Source organism: Triticum aestivum, chromosome 7B (assembly GCF_018294505.1).
Source record: "Triticum aestivum cultivar Chinese Spring chromosome 7B, IWGSC CS RefSeq v2.1, whole genome shotgun sequence".
In the NCBI taxonomy this organism is placed as follows: domain Eukaryota; kingdom Viridiplantae; phylum Streptophyta; class Magnoliopsida; order Poales; family Poaceae; genus Triticum; species Triticum aestivum.
In genome coordinates, this window is record NC_057813.1 from 523253236 (window position 1) to 523270268 (window position 17033).

At 45.9% G+C, this 17033-nt stretch overlaps 2 protein-coding genes across 3 annotated transcripts; both read right to left on the reverse strand.

Moving 5' to 3' along the window:
* Window positions 1-4654: 4654 nt before the first annotated feature.
* LOC123162783 (uncharacterized) lies at window positions 4655-7496 on the reverse strand. The gene has a single exon (XM_044580547.1). It carries the CDS (start codon window positions 7487-7489, stop codon window positions 4772-4774), a length of 2718 nt encoding a protein of 905 aa, XP_044436482.1. The 5' UTR covers window positions 7490-7496; the 3' UTR covers window positions 4655-4771.
* Window positions 7497-8401: 905 nt separating this feature from the next.
* Window positions 8402-16042, reverse strand: LOC123156895 (uncharacterized). Of its 2 annotated transcripts, none has more exons than XM_044575088.1 (14): window positions 15553-16042; window positions 14827-14908; window positions 14600-14706; window positions 14287-14413; window positions 14112-14206; window positions 13728-13851; window positions 13189-13269; window positions 10373-10471; window positions 10104-10274; window positions 9903-9990; window positions 9751-9821; window positions 9583-9651; window positions 9189-9332; window positions 8402-8919 (listed from the first exon to the last, which is right to left on the reverse strand). In XM_044575088.1, the coding sequence occupies exons 1-14, from the start codon at window positions 15591-15593 to the stop codon at window positions 8722-8724; spliced, it is 1497 nt and encodes a 498-aa protein (XP_044431023.1). In that variant the 5' UTR covers window positions 15594-16042; the 3' UTR covers window positions 8402-8721. The 2 variants fall into 2 exon arrangements, with proteins under 2 accessions (XP_044431023.1, XP_044431024.1); XM_044575089.1 differs by having other exon boundaries at window positions 14600-14703; window positions 15553-16041.
* Window positions 16043-17033: the final 991 nt, after the last annotated feature.

The window sequence follows — 17033 nt, forward strand, 5'->3', positions numbered from 1 at the left end:
TGCCGGGCCAGCTTCGTTTTAGGCATGTGTCGGACCTTGATGCTTGTACATGAGTTATCAGCTGTGTTGTGCATATATAACCATGTTATTTACACATAAGTTGTCAGGTGTGTGTATTTCAATACCTTTTTTTCCTCGAGTCAAAAAATTATTGTGGTTTGTATGTGAGTTATCGCCTCTATTGTATGTATATTACCATACTACTTACATATAAATTATCGTGATTTGTTTTCCAACAACCTTTTTCGTGTTCAAAATTGTGTGGTGTTTTCATTTGAGTTACCAGCTCTATTGTGTGTATATTACCATGACAATTACACACAAGTTATCAGATTATATTTTTGAATAAATTTTTTTTCTGTTCAAAAGGCTACTATGGTGTCTATATTTGAGTTATCACTCTATTACATCTATATTACCATGATATTTACATAGAAGTTATCAGAGTATGTTTTTCAACAATTTTCATCTTGGGGGAAGTTATCGCAGTGTTTGTACGCGAGTTATCAGTTCTGATATGCGTATATAATCATGCTATTTACACAGAAGTTAGCAGGGATATAACTTCTATCCGCGGGGTGAAAAGTTACCGCGATGTTTGTGTATGAGTTATCAGCTATGGTGTGCATATATTACCATGTTATTTACACATAAGTTACCCAGTGTGTGTATTTCAACAACTTTTTCCCGAGTCAAAAAATTACCATGTGTTTGTATGTGAGTTATCAGCTCTATCGTGTGTATATTACCTTGTTATTTCCACACAAGTTATCGGGTATGTTTTCTCAACAACCTTTTTTCCTTCAAAAAATTACCGTAATGTTTGTATGTGAGTTTCAGCTTTATTATGTGTATATTATCATGCTAGGTACACATAATTTACCGAGGCACGTTATTCAACAACCTTTTTCCCCTTCAGAAAGTCCGTGTGGTGCTTGTATGTGAGTTATCAACTCTATTGTATGTATACTACATGCTACGTACACAGAAGTTATCGGGATGTTTTTCAATAATATTTTTCCCATTTAAAGAGTTGCCGTGATGTTTGTATATGAGTTATCAGCACTATTATGCCTATATTATCATGATATTTACATATAAATTACCGGGGTATGTTTTTCAACAATTCTCACCACATGGTGAAAAGTTGATGTGGCATTTGTACGTGAGTTTTTTTAGAGGAATATTTGTACGTGAGTTATCAACCTCTAATGTGTGTATATAGCCATGCTATTTACACCAAACTACCAGTGGTATATTTTTTGAACAACTTTTATCTCTAGGGTAAAAAGTTATCGCGGTGTTTGTACGTGAGTTATCAGCTCTTGTGTACATATATTACCATGTTATTTATAATAAAATTTCTGGAGTACGTTTTTCAATTGTCTTGGGGCCATAGCATGGTGTTTCTACGCGAGCTATCAGCTTTGCCGCGTGTATAACATATTATTTACGCCGGTTAGATCTATGCTCTTCTAAAGCATATTTACCCGCCATGCTAGAAAAGTTCAACGGATGTTAATAATTGAATTTTTAGTTTCTACTGAATGCCTGTACGGACATGGTTACTATGCGATGTGCATGATCGTAGACACCACTAGCAAATGTTTTGAAACTCATTTATTCCATGAAATAGCTCTTCTTCACTGCCACTTAAAATGCACAGAAAAAAAAAGTACTAACATTGGCACTCGATGAGTGAATCAAAATATCACGTTGAAAAAAATTGTTGACATTAAATGGGATGGCTGCACAGACAATCAGATGGAAGAATCGAATGGCTTGAAATTAATTTTGTTAATCAACGCACAGGAACTGGCAAAAAAAATGATGTCTTAATTATGTTGACGTGGCTCTGTATGGTCAAGTATGAAGACTATTATCCACCGAAAGAAAGATGTGTAGTGGTGTGGTGGTAGCCTGTTGTAGGTCTTCTCTTGGACCGCAGTTCAAATCCAGGCCATAGCAATTGTTTTTCTTGCCCACGATGACAATAGTTTTTTCATATTTATATTCATTTCTATAAACTTAGTTGAATTAGGGAATACATATCATTTAAAAAAATAAGCTTGTTGCTGGCTTTTCATATTAATCGTAGCAGGAAGCCGTGGATAAAAGACAAACATGGTGTTGATCCTAAGTGTCAACGCACATCAGGCCCTAGCTGACCCAGTCCACCATGGCTCGGTCTTTCCCTATACGTGCACATCGCGCACTACTCCCACTCGTGCACGATCTGCACAACAGCTGTAACATGTACCTATATGAGTTGAGAAATACAAGCTTTAGCACTTGCGGTGCTCAATCTCTTTCTCTCACAAGTCTACATGGTATCAGAGCCAAGAGGTCTTGAGTTTAAGACCCGGCTGACGCAATTAAATTATAGTCCACTTTCGGTCCACATTTAGGCCTGAGAGAGCCACACGTGAGGGGAGTGTTGACGTATAATATGCTGTCTAGTCTCTTCCATCAGATCGGTCTTTTAATTGCATTGGCTAGAGCATGCACTTCTACATGTGCATGGCTTTTCCCAGCGCCCCAGCGTCGACTTCGATGAAACGTTCCGCCCCGTCGTCAAGTCTGCCACCATTTGCGTCGTCCTCACCATTGCTGCTTCATGCGAGTGGCATGTGCACCAGATGGATGTCAACAATGCCTTTCTCCAAGGCCAGCTCACGGAGCGTGTCTACTGTCAGCAACCGGTCGGCTTCGTCGACGACGCGCACCCCAACCACGTCTGCCTCCTCGACAAGTCCTTGTATGGGCTCAGGCAGGCCCTGCGCGCCTGGTTTGACTGCTTCACCAACTTCCTGCGCACCATCGGGTTTGTGGCGGCCCGGTCTGATCCGTCGTTGTTCATCTATCACCGCGACGGCGGCATGGCGTACCTGCTTCTCTATGTCGACGACATCGTCCTCGAGCTCGCTCCTGCATAGTCTTCAACAGCACCTCTTCGTCGAGTTTTCCATGAAAGATCTCGGCCTGCTCCACTACTTCCTCGGGATCAACGTCACGCACAGCGCCAGTGGCTTCTTCCTGTCCCAGAGCAAGTACGCGGAGGATCTGCTTGATCGCGCCAACATGACTGGTTGCCGCCTAGCCTCGACACCTGTGGATACACGCTCCAAGCTCTCCAGCTCCGATGGCGCCCCAATCGCCGATCCTTCTGAGTATCGGAGCATCGTCGGCGCACTGCAGTACATGACTATGACTCGCCCCGACCTCGCGTATGATGTTCAACAAGCGTGTCTGCACATGCACGCTCCGCGCGATCAGCGCCTCGCGCCGGTGAAGCGCATACTTCGGTACTTGCGCGGCACTACGGCTCATGGTCTCCATCTTCATTGCTCGCCAACGCTAGATCTTCTCGCCTACTCCGATACAGACTGGGTGGGCTGCCCGGACACGCGTCGGTCGACATCGGGCTACATCGTCTTCCTCGGTGACGCACTCATCTCCTGGTCATCGAAGCGCCAGCCCACAGTGTCTCGGTCAAGCGTCGAGGCCGAGTATTGCGTTGTCGCCAACGTCATCGCAGAATGCTGATGGCTCCGCCAGCTCCTTGGCGAGCTCCATGTCTTGCTACCCAAAGCGACCATGGTCTACTGCGACAATATTTCGAGTGTGTACATGGTGGCTAACCCGGTGCACCATCGACGAACCAAGCATATAGAGCTCGACATCCACTTCGTTCGAGAGAAGGTGGCTCTCGGCGAGCTCCGTGTGCTTCACATCCCCACATCGCAACAGTTTGTTGATGTCATGACGAAGGGCCTGCCTACTTCTGCGTTCGAGGAGTTCAGGTCCAGCTTATCCATCCAGCCGCCGGATGCTCTAGCTGCGGCGGGGTGTCAACGCATGTCAGGCCCTAGCTGACCCAGTCCACCATGACTCGGTCTTTCCCTGTACGCGCACATCGCGCACTACTCCCACTTGTTGCTGTAACATGTACCTATATGAGTTGAGGAATACAAGCTCTAGCACTTGCGGTGCTCAATATCTTACTCTCACAAGTCTACCCTAAGATCAGAAAATAGAGAAAATTGGAAAAGCTACAACTACGAGAGGGGAAAAAGGACAGAGCAGGCGCTTCAGCCGATCCCTTCTGGTGGTAGGGTGAATAGGTGCAGCAGGCATGTTGCACCTGCCTGTCGCCAAAGGTCGATGCCCCGTCTTATCGCTTGCAAAACATCTTGAACAGAGGCCTCCATGTTTCTGAAAGTGCAGTTGTTTCGATGCATCCAAACCTCCCAAAGAGCTAGCATCGTTACTGATTTGATGTCCTTTCTGAGCTCAGGTTTTGCGTTCTCCACAATCTTCAGCACCCGATCAACACCTCTCTGGGAGTCGCTTGCAGTGTGCAACCGCAGGGCCTCACACAGTCACACTGCCCTTAAATCATTTGGCAATATAAGAATGTGCAGGGGCAGGGCATTCCGTTGGAACGGGGAACCCAAAATTATATGCAGATGGGACAAGGCTTTCTAGTGATTGTGTTTCATTTGCTAAAGAGCATATACATCCTGCAAAATGCTTGGACAACAAATTTCAGTACAGACTAGGGTGTCATTTGAGTGCCATCAGAGTACAATCATGGTCATGGAAAAGGTGTGAGCATACTTGTAGCCATCTGATAAGAAATGGTGCTCACGACATTGATCATGCATGTTGGAGATTTTTTGCATGAAAAGAAGGAAACAGTTGCAGTTTGGTTTCCTCTTTACTCTGGTACATTGTTTTCCCGTCTGCCACAAGCTAATACATACTTGAGTTAGATGTGAGAGACCATCTCACATCCGCCCGATCTCCTCTGCCAAGGAAGCGATAAGGTGCTGGATCCAAGCCGTTGCTGCAAGAACAAGAGCGATGCCAACAACGCCGCTCCACAGAATATAAGTACATCCCACGCTACACCAAAGAGGTCGCCGCCAGGGCTCGCGTATATGTCAGAGGGCCTCATACTCGGCGCGTAGATCTGCATTCTGACCACATCATACACGTGAGGCACCACGCGGATCATGGTGCCCCCCATGTAAAACCACGGCGAAATCGCTCGAACTCTGGAGCTTGACAAGGACGCGTTCAGGATGACCTGAGGGAGCAGGAAGCCGTCTAGTACCAGCCCTGCATACGACAAGAGCTCGTCCCAGAGCGTGGCCGCCTCTCCGCCGATGCGAACAACCAGTGACTTCTCCTCGGAGCGGACATTGATCATGTGGACGACCGTGGCCAGGACTCCTCCGAGTAGGTACAGTGGCAGGCATATCTGCAGCACGGTCTTCTCTGACACGGAGGTCGCTGGTTCACTCTGGTTGGCCGAGCTCAGATGGCCAGCCACCACCAGCTGAAGAAGGCGTAGCTGCAGCACGAAGGCGATCAGCGTAGGCACCTTCATCATCACTTGATTCAGCTCAAGTGACCCGTCCGTGGAGTACAGGTCGTACTGGCTCCTCCTGCTAGGGAAAATGACCTCAAAATTGAGCACGAGAGGGGTGAGGTGCCCCAAGGTGAGGATGGTGAGCATGGTGATGGACGTTGCCGCAGCGGCCTCGGGGTTCTTCTTGACGTGGAGGATCTGCAGGGCGGTGAAGACGCAGGACAGCGTCACGGAGGCCACCACCATGATGCTCTCCAAGTCCATCCTCGATATCGCCTCGGGCACTTGTTCTGCGTACATCCCGTACAGAGTGATGTTTTTCCTCTCGAAGAAAAGACGGTCGGACCTGTCCCTGAGGCTGCTGATTGCTCCGCCGCCGCCACCGAGTCCCCCCGCCCTGTCCTCCAGGGAGGTGAACTGCACGGTGATCAGCATCTGACAGTCCATGGAGCCGTCGCGCTGTTCGCAGCCGACCATGCACAGGACGCCCTTCTTGGGATCGTAAACGCCCTCGGCCGAGATTCTTCGCTCTTCCTTCTGGCTACTATACGAGTAGGAATTGCCCAGTGGAGCATAATAGTGTATGTCGTAGCTGACGTTCAGCGGATCGTGCAGGTGCTTCGTGTCGACCTGGGTGGTCATGAGCATTTCCTCTCCTGTCATCACCGAGCCGATCGTGACTGGGTAGGCGTCCCCCCTCACGGTAACCGCGTTAATGTTCGCCCCGAACATCCAGAACCGGAGGCTCAAGTCATGGTAAGTGGTATGTTTACCCGGGACTGGGAAGGACCCCTTGATCTTCTCCTCCTTGCTGATCTTCAGATAGTGTTTCTTGGCCACCTCAAGCATCGTGTCGTTGTACTTGTACTGCACGTCGGAGATGTTTCTTCTGTGGTCGTCCATGCTGAAGGCCGACATCACACCTGAGATTGCTCCGGCGTCGAGGCTGCTGGTCCTCCCCTGAGTCGAGTTCCAGAGCACGCCGGCCACGACGCTCCGCTCATGGACCGTCCATGTGGCCGGAAACCAGAAGCTCATCCCGATCCCGCACTCGCGCACCGCCAGGGTTGACGGCGCCACCCAGCACGCTCTAAGGCAGAACATGTCCTGAGCCGGGTCCCAGTGCCCGTCGGCCACGAGCGCCTCCTCATCGGCCAGGAGGTGGTAGAACTGACGGTGCTCACGCCTCACGGACCCGGTGTCGTTGGAGACCACCATGTAGGCGCGCAGGGCGCCGTCCTCGTTGCACTGCATCTGGCTGACGTGCATCCAGGGAAGCTTGGCCGGGGAGCCGCCCTCGTGATCCAGCAGCCTGTACGAGGTCACGAGCCGCTCTTTCAAGTAGGCGCACGCGTAGCTGCCGCCGAGCGCCCGGAGCGAGCCCCTGGCTAGCTGCACCGGTGGGTCGCAAGGGGAGCGCTCGCGGTACTTGTAGTCGTGGCCGTGGCCGTCCGCGTACGCGAGCAGCTGGATGGGCTCGAAGTCGGAGGATCCATCTAGGCTGCCGGTCACGAAGGGATCGGTGAGGCTGAAAGGGCTAGGGATGCGGAGGCTGAGGGCGACGGCCTCGTAGTACTTTGGACGGCCGTTGGCAGCGCGCTCTGCCCCCGCCCCTGCCATGCAGAGTTGGAGCGAGGCGAAGGAGTAGTAACCGTCGAGGTCGAAGGAGACGGACTCGGCGGCCTCGACGACGGCGTAATCACCGCTCCGGGGGCCGATGAGGATGATGACGGCGATGAGGTGGACGAGAGTCGGGTCGGTGGTGCGCAGGACATGGCGGGGGTAAAGGGAGAAGGAGCGATAGCTGCCGTGGAGGTGACCGTCGACGGAGAAGAGGCTGTCCGTGGCGGCGGAGAAGTGGCCGTTCTCTATCTGGAATGAGCGGGTGAGTGAAAGGGCGTCGTCGGCGTCGGTGTGGCGGTCGGCAGCGGGTGGCAGAGAGGGGCAGGCGGAGGAGTAGGAGTGGGAGGAAACAGCGGGTGCCAGGGAGGGGGAGGCGGAGGAGTAGGAGTGGGAGGAAAAGGCGGCGGAGAAGGTGGCGGCAGACGCAAGGAGGAGGAAGCGGAGGTGGTATGTGGACAAGATAGGATTCTTGGGTGGTGGTGGCGCCATTTTTGGTTGATGGAGCTGGTTCGCCGGGGGTGAGGGAGATCAGGATGCGCCTATGTTATGCTATGCTAGTGTCATTGGTAGCTGGGTGGTGCGTGGACAGGTTAGCAGGGTGGGCTGGATCGAGATGCTGCTGCGAGGTGGAACTTGGAATCGATGGAACAGCTTGACTTCCCGTTTAGAAATGGAACCTTTGGTAGCTGTCACCCGTTTCTCGTCGTGGGTTGCGAGGTCAACCCTCCTTTGGTTCCAACTTTCCACTCACTAAACTTCCGTGGACCGATGGAGCCAACCAACAACTTAGCGTCCGTTCGGCAGTCAGTAAAATACCAACAATTCCTCTTGAGCTCATATATGGTTGCATTGTAGTACTACGGAGAAGCAAATATGGTTGCTTATGAGCTTGCTAGGCTGCCTAGATTTTCTCAGACTTTTGATTGACATAGCCCTATAGCCATAAAATTAGGGAGTACCTAGAACTCATCTAGATGAGAAATAATTTGGTCTCATTCACTTTAAAAACAAGAACAAATACAATCCACATCAGTACACACGCATCTTATAGCATCACATCCAATGACTATAAAAGATGAATGAGACCAAATTATATTTCATCTAGATGAGTTCTAGCAAAACTGATAAAATTAAGAGGAACTTTCATAGTTAGCACTGTCATCATGTTCTGACAACAGAATGGTGTCATTCTGTCATCACAGCTACAACACTCCCATCCATCATGTTCTAACAATAGAAATGTCTCATCACTTACACGAACAAGAACGGAATAGATCAAACTTTCGTCTCCGATGGTTGCTTCGCCTGAAGGCGACTTTACACCAGGCACCAGACGGTTCAAGCAAGAGGCTTGTTACGGTTCATGGGCAATCTGCCCCTTAACCAGATAGCACGAAGTAATAAGGTTCCCAAACAACAAACAAATGACGTGTTGTGTAACAATACAATTTAAACTCGAAAACCTACTGATCTGTTGATATGCACGGTTCCTTCCCCACACCAGGAGGGGTCACACTACAATTCTACAAACTCAGGATCTACAAGAGCAACGTGGAAAAATCTGAGGAACAAAGGCAGACAGTTACGTGGCCGGCTTCACAGATTCAGTGGTGAGTATGCAGCAGGGTTGGCGCCCAGAGGTCAGAATCAAGGCGCATTTCGTCGGTGAATCATCGTGTTCCTAGCAGTTTTGTCTGGGTTAAACTGAGTATTCACAGTTGTCAAGACGACTTTGTTCTCTTGTGCTGAGCCTGGCCCTGGAGGCACAGCCTGAAACGCTGGGTTAAGCTCTCCCCCATATCATGCCTCTCCTGGTTTAGCCTCTTCCATAGAGACCTGTTCTTCCTCTCCTTTGGTATGGTGAGTGGTTTCCTTCGTATCCGTCTCAACGGCGTCGCCAGAGCTCTTAGTGTCATGCTCTGCAGTTTGGGAACAAATGAGGAGATCTGAACTATGAGAACTTGTCTCTTGGGAATAAAATATTGTCAATACTCTATAAAATATTGCCAACTTAGTATTGAGCCGATCATAACAAGCTTTCCCTTAAAGGGTTGTAAAGAAAATCTGTATGCCAGTAAAACCCTTGTCAAGTTGGCATATAAGTATATATTATGATGTGCCTCTTTGATATTTAGTTTACAGCAATTATGTGTGTCTGAAAGACATGTAAATTGAAAAATACATGTACCTTATGCTTATGATCAGAAACCCTAGGACGCTCGCCGGAGGATGATGCATCACTCGCTGCCCCTAAGGAAGAACATCTTCCCCAGCTCTCTCGGTTTGAACTTGTGTATGAGCAGCACTCCTCATTTTGCCTGCTCGCCTTATCCTAAAATGGAATATAACCTCTCGTCAGTAAGATTACAAGATCATTTCTCAGAAAGTAGCCTAAATGTAGGAAACCAATGAAATTTGTCATCATCCTTGTATAGTGACACAAGAAATTTAGTATCACAGAGATGGGCAGGCTGCATCATGTCATATGTAGTGATAGATTTTTTATAGAGTGCAGTGCTGCATTTAACAGTGGCAAAACAATCAACCAGCTTGAAATAAAACAAAGCCTCGTCAAATTTTACCTGTGTATGAGACTCTGCAGTGTTCTCTTCCATTTCAGTGAGGTTATGATTTTCGTCCAAAAGGAAATCCTGCATTCAAATGAGGATATATGACCTCAGATTTCTGGTGCAAGAGGCTAATCTACCACTGATGAGGCTAATCTACCACTGATGGTCTGGTCAACTTACCAAGTCACTATCATTTTTAACGGACAGTTGATTTACCCTCTCCGTCAGCAATTCAACTACTGATTTTGTGGCTGAAACAATGAAATAAGAGTGAGTGAACAGCAAGAGGTAACTCGTGAGTACCAGCAGCTACTAAGGGGACTGGGCCGCACCATTAGTGAAACTAGCTGCAGCTGCGGATGAACTTCCTGCATCAGTACCAGCAGCCCTTAGACCATTTATGATCTCATACAGTAAGCTCTGAAAAAGTCAAGTTAATTGACAGGTAATTTCCTTGGGAAGGTTTCAGGGTTCCCATAACAGCAAGCAGAAGGTCTGATGTAGGATTTAATAGGAGTGAAGAGAAAAATTACCTCATTAGTTCCAGCCCCACGGTTATAGTACTTCTCTAGCTTATTTGAGCATGCAGACGGAAATTGAGGTGGATTCAGAACATTATAGAAGAATATTGAAACAGAATCATAATAAAACTGGGGCCTAGCGGAGTTGTGATCGCCATCAAATTTGATTAAATTTTTATCACCCTGCAGAGACATACAAATACATGAATAAAATATGCCCAGTAGGATCGATCACCACAAATTATTACTTTTGATCAGCCAATGTAAAGCAAGCATGATACCGCATACGCCTGATGAATACGATCAGTGTGATGGGACTGAATAAACACGTCACTCGATGCATGTCCAAATAATGCCGGAATAAACGTCTTGGGGGCAAACTGGTGAAGAAAAAGGGTAAAGCTTGTCACGCATCCAGAAAAAGGTGGTAATAAACAAATAAAACTAATTCAGTATAACAAGAAATCACAATGAGTCAACTAATTCTATGTAAAAAGAATGTTACGAATAAAACTGAAAGAGTACTCCTAGTGCTTAACGTCAGTGATCACAGCTAAGACAACTATGCCATCTCCACGTCAAAAAAAAAAAACTATGCCATCTCTAACTAAGGTTGGCAGGTATATATTGGGTGAAAATGGGTTCACTTCACCATCGTAGGAACTAGTAGACTAGCAATTGTGTCGGAGCTGTAACTTGAAGAGGTTCCCACGCCCAATCATTGCCTGAATCTAGGGACGGTTTTCCAATGCAACTAGCTAATTGATTTTGACAGTCTTAAGCAGGTGACGGCGTTCTGCATGTAACTAACTAATACATTCGTGATTAGTTCAACAGGTACTGCCACTGAGAAGCTATTTCACTTGTCTCCCATATATTCACAATAATTATGTGTGATACAGAGTCACAACCTTCCATGATAAACGTTCGACGTGGATTCTTTGCTAAATGAAAACCCATATTCATAGTATCTAATGAACTTCTAACAGCCATATGTATCCTAAGCTAATCAATTATCACAAGATTTCTAGGGCGTTGGTTACACAAGAGTCCATTCCAAACAAAAATGAAAACATTCAAAATTTTACGAGTGCGATAGAAAAGAAGATGAAAAGGATAACAAGGAAAGCCAGTAGATGGCTCTTGTCTTGCACCCAAGAGGACAGCATCAGACAGGTTAGCACTTATGCATATTTTTTCTTGCTGCTATTTTTTGGTTGAAGAAGCATGTAACGGTGTAGCTGTACTATGGATGCAATTAAGTGCTTGGTTAAATAAGACAACTGATCCTATCGATGAGAACATCAAGAAAGTAGAAGTGTTTTGGTAAAAGATGTGAAAAATACAACAGTCTACCCAATCGAAGAAGACAAACCAAACATTGTAAGGAACACTGAGAAAAGCCTAACAAAAGGTTATATATTTGTCTGTTTTAGCGTATTTAGTGCAAATCCAAGAGGTGTATGTCAGTCGGCAGTTTGCGACCTTCACTGAGACATGGACAGGGCTCACGAAACGTGCAAGGAAATAAAGTAGTTGCTTCACACTTGTCTACTAGTGCATAGAGTTATGGAACCAGCCTACCAGACTAGGAGCTACAAAAGGTGAAGAACGATGATAAAAAGGAATGATACATCTAGAGGCAGATTGCGAAAGAAACTCATCCACCAAGTAACAAAGCTGCAAAAGCAAAAGAAGAAAGGAAAAAACCATAGAGGGCTCATCTTTGGTAGTCTATCACATGATGGTTCAACTTTGCTGTGAAATGCAGGCCTTTCGAACTTGAATAATAAATATGATGGCATGCGTGTAACTTAGACTCTCAAAACAGAAGTTTAGAGCAGCACATGCAAGATAGAAGAGGTAATAACAAAGAACTATTAATGACCGGCACTACCCTCTGAAAATTATTCAAAGAAGTGGTGTCAGCCATTAAGAGTTCTTAGTCCTTTGCAATAGCCCATTCTCCCCTTGCATGTGCTGCTTCAAGACATTCCATCTACTCCCATAATAAAGTATCATCATGTGACAGACTACCAAACAATGGTCATTTGTGATTTTTTCCTCCTTTTTGCCTTTTAGCCCTTGGTTCCTGGTGGATAAGTTTCTTCTACGAGCTGCATCTGCACCGCATCATCTTGACCTCTGTGTACTACTACTTCATAGTCCACTTAGACAGATACCTCTCAACCAGAAGTGTGAAGAATAAAGAATTGGTTTCATTCCTTCTTGTAAATTTATGAACTCTGTACATGAGCTGATTGTCAACTACCCAGTAACATACACCTTTCGGCTGCAGAAAATGACACTCGAACATGAATTTTCTTAGTTCTCTTTGATTGATCAGTTGTTGTTGTTGTTGTTGTATTCATTCAGTAAGCATTGGTCCAAAATATTTCCACATTCTTGCTGCTCCCGTCCATAGGATCAGTTGAATTACTTAAGCTAGCACTTCTCTGCATTTTAGCTACATCTACATGTTTCTTAAACCAAGCAATACAAAAAAGGTGGAAACCAATTCAATGTTGTCATCTTGGGTCCAAGACAGGCATTGTACCAACAGCAGATGCGTGGTACGTGTTTCTTGCAATGGACTTTGGGAGACCAAGTTACCATGGCATTGCCACAGAAACCTGCTGGGAAACGAGTCTAACTGCTAGGCTCATAACATATGAATTACCCAGTTGCATAAAACAGTCTCCAGTGGAATTTTGCCTGAAGAGATATTTCATGTGTGGAAACCACTCAAAGCATCCCCCCAATATTCAAGCTGCGACTCACACAACTGCTAGAATTGAGTCAACAGTGGCAAAGTGTAGCCGTTTTCCCCCCAAGAACCCAATATATTCCACCTTCGACATGCAATGAGTATACAACAAAACATTCTTTTTGCATTACAATCCTTTGGAGATATATGAGCATAAATAGGCTAAGCTATTCCTTTCTAACTGTACTCTTTTGCATAGTCATATCCAGTGCACATTAGTACATTACTATTACCGATATGGAACATCATATTGTTGCAACGGGAACAAACACTTCCTATCACTTTTCATTAGTTATTAGCAAGAAGAATATACTATTTTAGAAGGCAAACCTGAACAACATTAAGATCCATTATGTCGAATTTAGCTCTTCTTTGAATGACACGGCGCATGTAGTGTACAGCCATCTTAACCTGAAAACAAATAGAACGTGAACGGCAGTAAAATGTTCATGTTATGTATTGCCTGCAAGTAAGTTAGTACACAAATTCATCTATAGCTTATTCGAAGTTTGCTTCCCTGGCAACTTAGATTTAAGAATAGAGATGGCATAGGATACACTAGGGCCATGCAAACCAAACCAACGAGTGCTGGAAGACTTCTAGAATTGGAAATTTTCATTGTAAGGTTTGTATTATTCCTGGACGTAAACACGGTACATTTCTTTTCGCACATACAACACTTTTTGTGTATACATACAGCAGATAGTTTGAGCACAGCTACAATGACACTTATGCATAATAAATCACCAATTAGCATGTAAACTATGTTTCGTCAAAGTCTATGTTTTATCAACTACAGAAAGTGCACCTCTCTTAAAATCAGCTCAATCATAACAGTGAAGAAAAATATTATGCGGAGATAAGCATACCGTGAACTTAGGAACTCTGATTTTGTAAACATCAACAAGCTCTAGCATTAGCTCATACAAGTTAGAGAAAGCACTGTCCAAAACCATGCCAGCAATTGAGGGGTCTTCTGCTCCATACAGCAGGCTGCATCAAAGTTTGGACAAAGAAGTGATGAACTATCAAAATACAATTCCACGCATTAAAACCTAAACCTTTAAGATATTTTGTGGACAAAAGTACTACCAAATATCAGGATATTTCAATAATACAGAGAAACTCTTAAGGTACATAAATTTATTATGTTGTAATATCTGAACACTTACAAAAGACAATATAGCATCAAGAGAAATAGGACACTGAAATTTGCAAAATGGTAGAAAGCGCAAACACTGTAACCAAAATACCTTGTAACAGCACCCATCGAACGCCCCCAAAGACCTATGCAAGAGACTTCCTTATTCTTCCGCAAAAAGGACACCACGGACTTGAGATCCTGTTTCTGATAGTTGTATCCTTTTTCAGAACAGTGCAATTACTAAATTATGAAAATGTTGTTTGAAATTAATAATGAATATGCACCTCGTGCCAACCAAGGCTGACATACTCTCCCCCTGATAGCCCTGATCCAGCGAAATCAAGTGCAAAAAGTGTAATGTTTGAAGGCAAAAGTATGACAGCAGCTTCGTTTGCATCTGCTCTGCACCCACTGCATTAGGTTTAAAGAAACTATCAATTGGCCAGCATTATTGGTGATTAATTAAGGTATGCACCAAACGTGAAAAGAAACAGATGCCATGATTAATGCCGATAAATCACTATGTGTTAATTGTTAAATGGTAGAATGTAACATGTATAGGATAAAGAGAACCCATGAGCGAGAAACCGCGAGTACCTATTCCCATGGCAGTAGATCACACATGGAAGGGCAGTGTTTTCTGGGATGACGGCAGGAACATAGTGGCTGCATTTTAAGGTCTGGTTTCTTTCATTGGAAAGCTGCTACAACATACAGGTACAAGAATAAGTCCAATATACAATAATGTTGATAATCAGCATAAAGTCTTTTCATTGGCAAATGGTACACAGCAAAAAGCCTCAATAACTGCTCCCCTTACTTGCCTCCAAATCTATTCGTTTGTACTTTCTTCCTGCCAGAGTAAACTCTGGCTCCCATAAATACTGATCTGGGTTGTACTCTGCACTGTAAATATACATCCAGTTAACCAGCTGACATCAGTACACACACACACACACAAACAGAGGATATCACTTGATGAATACCAAAGTTCTGGGAGCATTGACTTCCACTTTCATGCGTCTTAAGAAAAGGCATAAATTAAATTTAAGAGAAGCGCGGCTGAGTTGAAACCACACGTGTTAAAAGAATGCAAAAGTTCGTTGCAGCTACCATTTAGTCTTCAAGATCAGTTTAACTTTGCGTCTTTGGCACTGCAAAACTTGTGATTAAGAAGAGATACTTGTCCACCTCGAAAACTAGTAGACGATGCTCAATAGCAAGGCTTCACCAACAAGGTTTGGCTCCTACGCTTGCTTAACCTTTTGTACTTTGAACACGGAACTTACACGCTGTCGAGTTAGGGCTTACAGTTTGAGCATTGGTAACATTACTATGAGAGGCCAAAAATTACAGCAATTTTCCACAAGCTTGGATAATGCCTTGATGGAGGAATCACAGTAAACTCGTACTTAGAGGGCAAAGTATGACCATCTAAAGCACCTAGCTATCATTATATTATGACAACAAAAGTCAAAAGTAGCACGTTCGACCTAGTGCAGCTGAAACTTGGCAAAGCAGTGAGAAAAGCCAGCAAGGCGGTTGGTTACCGTGGCGGGCGGATGACGAAATTAACGAACTGCTCGATCATGGCGCCGCGAGAGCTCCCCAACCACAGACGCAGCGGCGGCGCGGGCTTCTGGCTCTCATGTACCACGGCCGCCCACCAGCTTCCCCACACACCAACCTACCTCCACCAACCCGCGGAAATCAACTCAAGCCGAGTCCAACCGGGAGCCGACACCCTCAAATTCCCAGCGCAGAGGCACGGATCTGCGCTGACCGCAGCGGCAGCCCGCGGCACCGCCGAGCCTGCCCCGCTGGATCCGGCGCGGTCCCCGGCGAGCCGCAGCTCGAAATGCTCGCCGCGAGCCGCGAGGTCCGGCAAGCGGCGTGGGGGGGCGGGGTTTTCCGGGGCGCCGGCGACGGGGGCGGGGGTCGAGGGGGGCTGGACTGGTGGGGTCGGCTCGCTGCGGCGGGGGATCGGACGGACGGACGGACTTGGGAGAGATGGGCCGCGTGGGAAATATGAACGTTAAAGAGGACGATGTGACGAGGAGAAAAATATATAACTAGGTTTAAAAATGGGGCTTTGCTTTGCTGCTATTTATTCGCGCTTTTGTACTTTAGCCCCCGAGGTTTTCCGGGACGCATGTGGGGCGGCACATGCGCCGTGCATGGGTGTGCATGGGGCATGGCAGCAGTGCGGCCCGAAAGGCGGTGGCAGTTGTGTGCTGATTGGTCCGCTTTTGCACGAGCCATGTACCGGCGCTGCTTCTCTTTTCTGGTTAGGATGTAAACCCGAGTTGTAAAGATATATCCATCTTTTTTTGAGATGGATATAGAAGTTGTGAAGCACGGAGCCATCCTGAGCAGAATAATGACTAGGCCTTCTTCGCCCCTCGCCCTCTCATTTGTGTTAGGCGTGTATAATAGTTTTATCTTAGAAGTGTCAGGAAATCTTCAACGCTGACCTTTATGTAGCACATTATGTCATTTGCGAGACTCTAAACGCCTTTTGTCATCCAATGATATCCCTCAAACATCCGCGAACTAGTCCAGACGTCTAAATTCCGTTAAACTATATATGAACAAACTTGAGGGCTTTAGGGGAGTCCGGACATACGTCTAGCCAATCAAAAACCAACACGTTGGGCATGCCCTCTCTCTCTCTCTCTCTTCAACCATGACATGCACATGTATAGATGGACATTTATGGGACATGATTGAATAGTTGGCTCCCACATCAGTGTCTGCGGACAAAGATTGAGTTCATTTTAGAACTCAGCGTTGGAGATGCATGCTCTCACGTAGGATAAATGCTAAAGTGGGGAAGATATATAAATCACAAAAAAAAAGGGTTTGCCCAGCATGATCATGCATCCACCCCTGGGAAAAAGACTGTCATGTTAGCTTAAACATACTTTTGCAGTGCTGCAACGCACATTGAACATAATTTTGACTTTGAATTATCACAACATATTCTACAGAATTTATACTATCCTACGGTGGTCTTTTCGGCTATAAAGTT

Coding starts and splice junctions, on each gene's coding strand:
- LOC123162783 (XM_044580547.1), bottom strand. CDS start 7,489: ATGGCGCCACCACCACCCAAGAATCCTATCTTGTCCACATACCACCTC.
- LOC123156895 (XM_044575088.1), bottom strand. CDS start 15,593: ATGATCGAGCAGTTCGTTAATTTCGTCATCCGCCCGCCACG. Junction 13,852..14,111: donor TCGATGGGTGCTGTTACAAG/GTATTTTGGTTA, acceptor ACTTTGATGCAG/CCTGCTGTATGGAGCAGAAG. Junction 9,652..9,750: donor TTAAAAATGATAGTGACTTG/GTAAGTTGACCA, acceptor ATTTGAATGCAG/GATTTCCTTTTGGACGAAAA.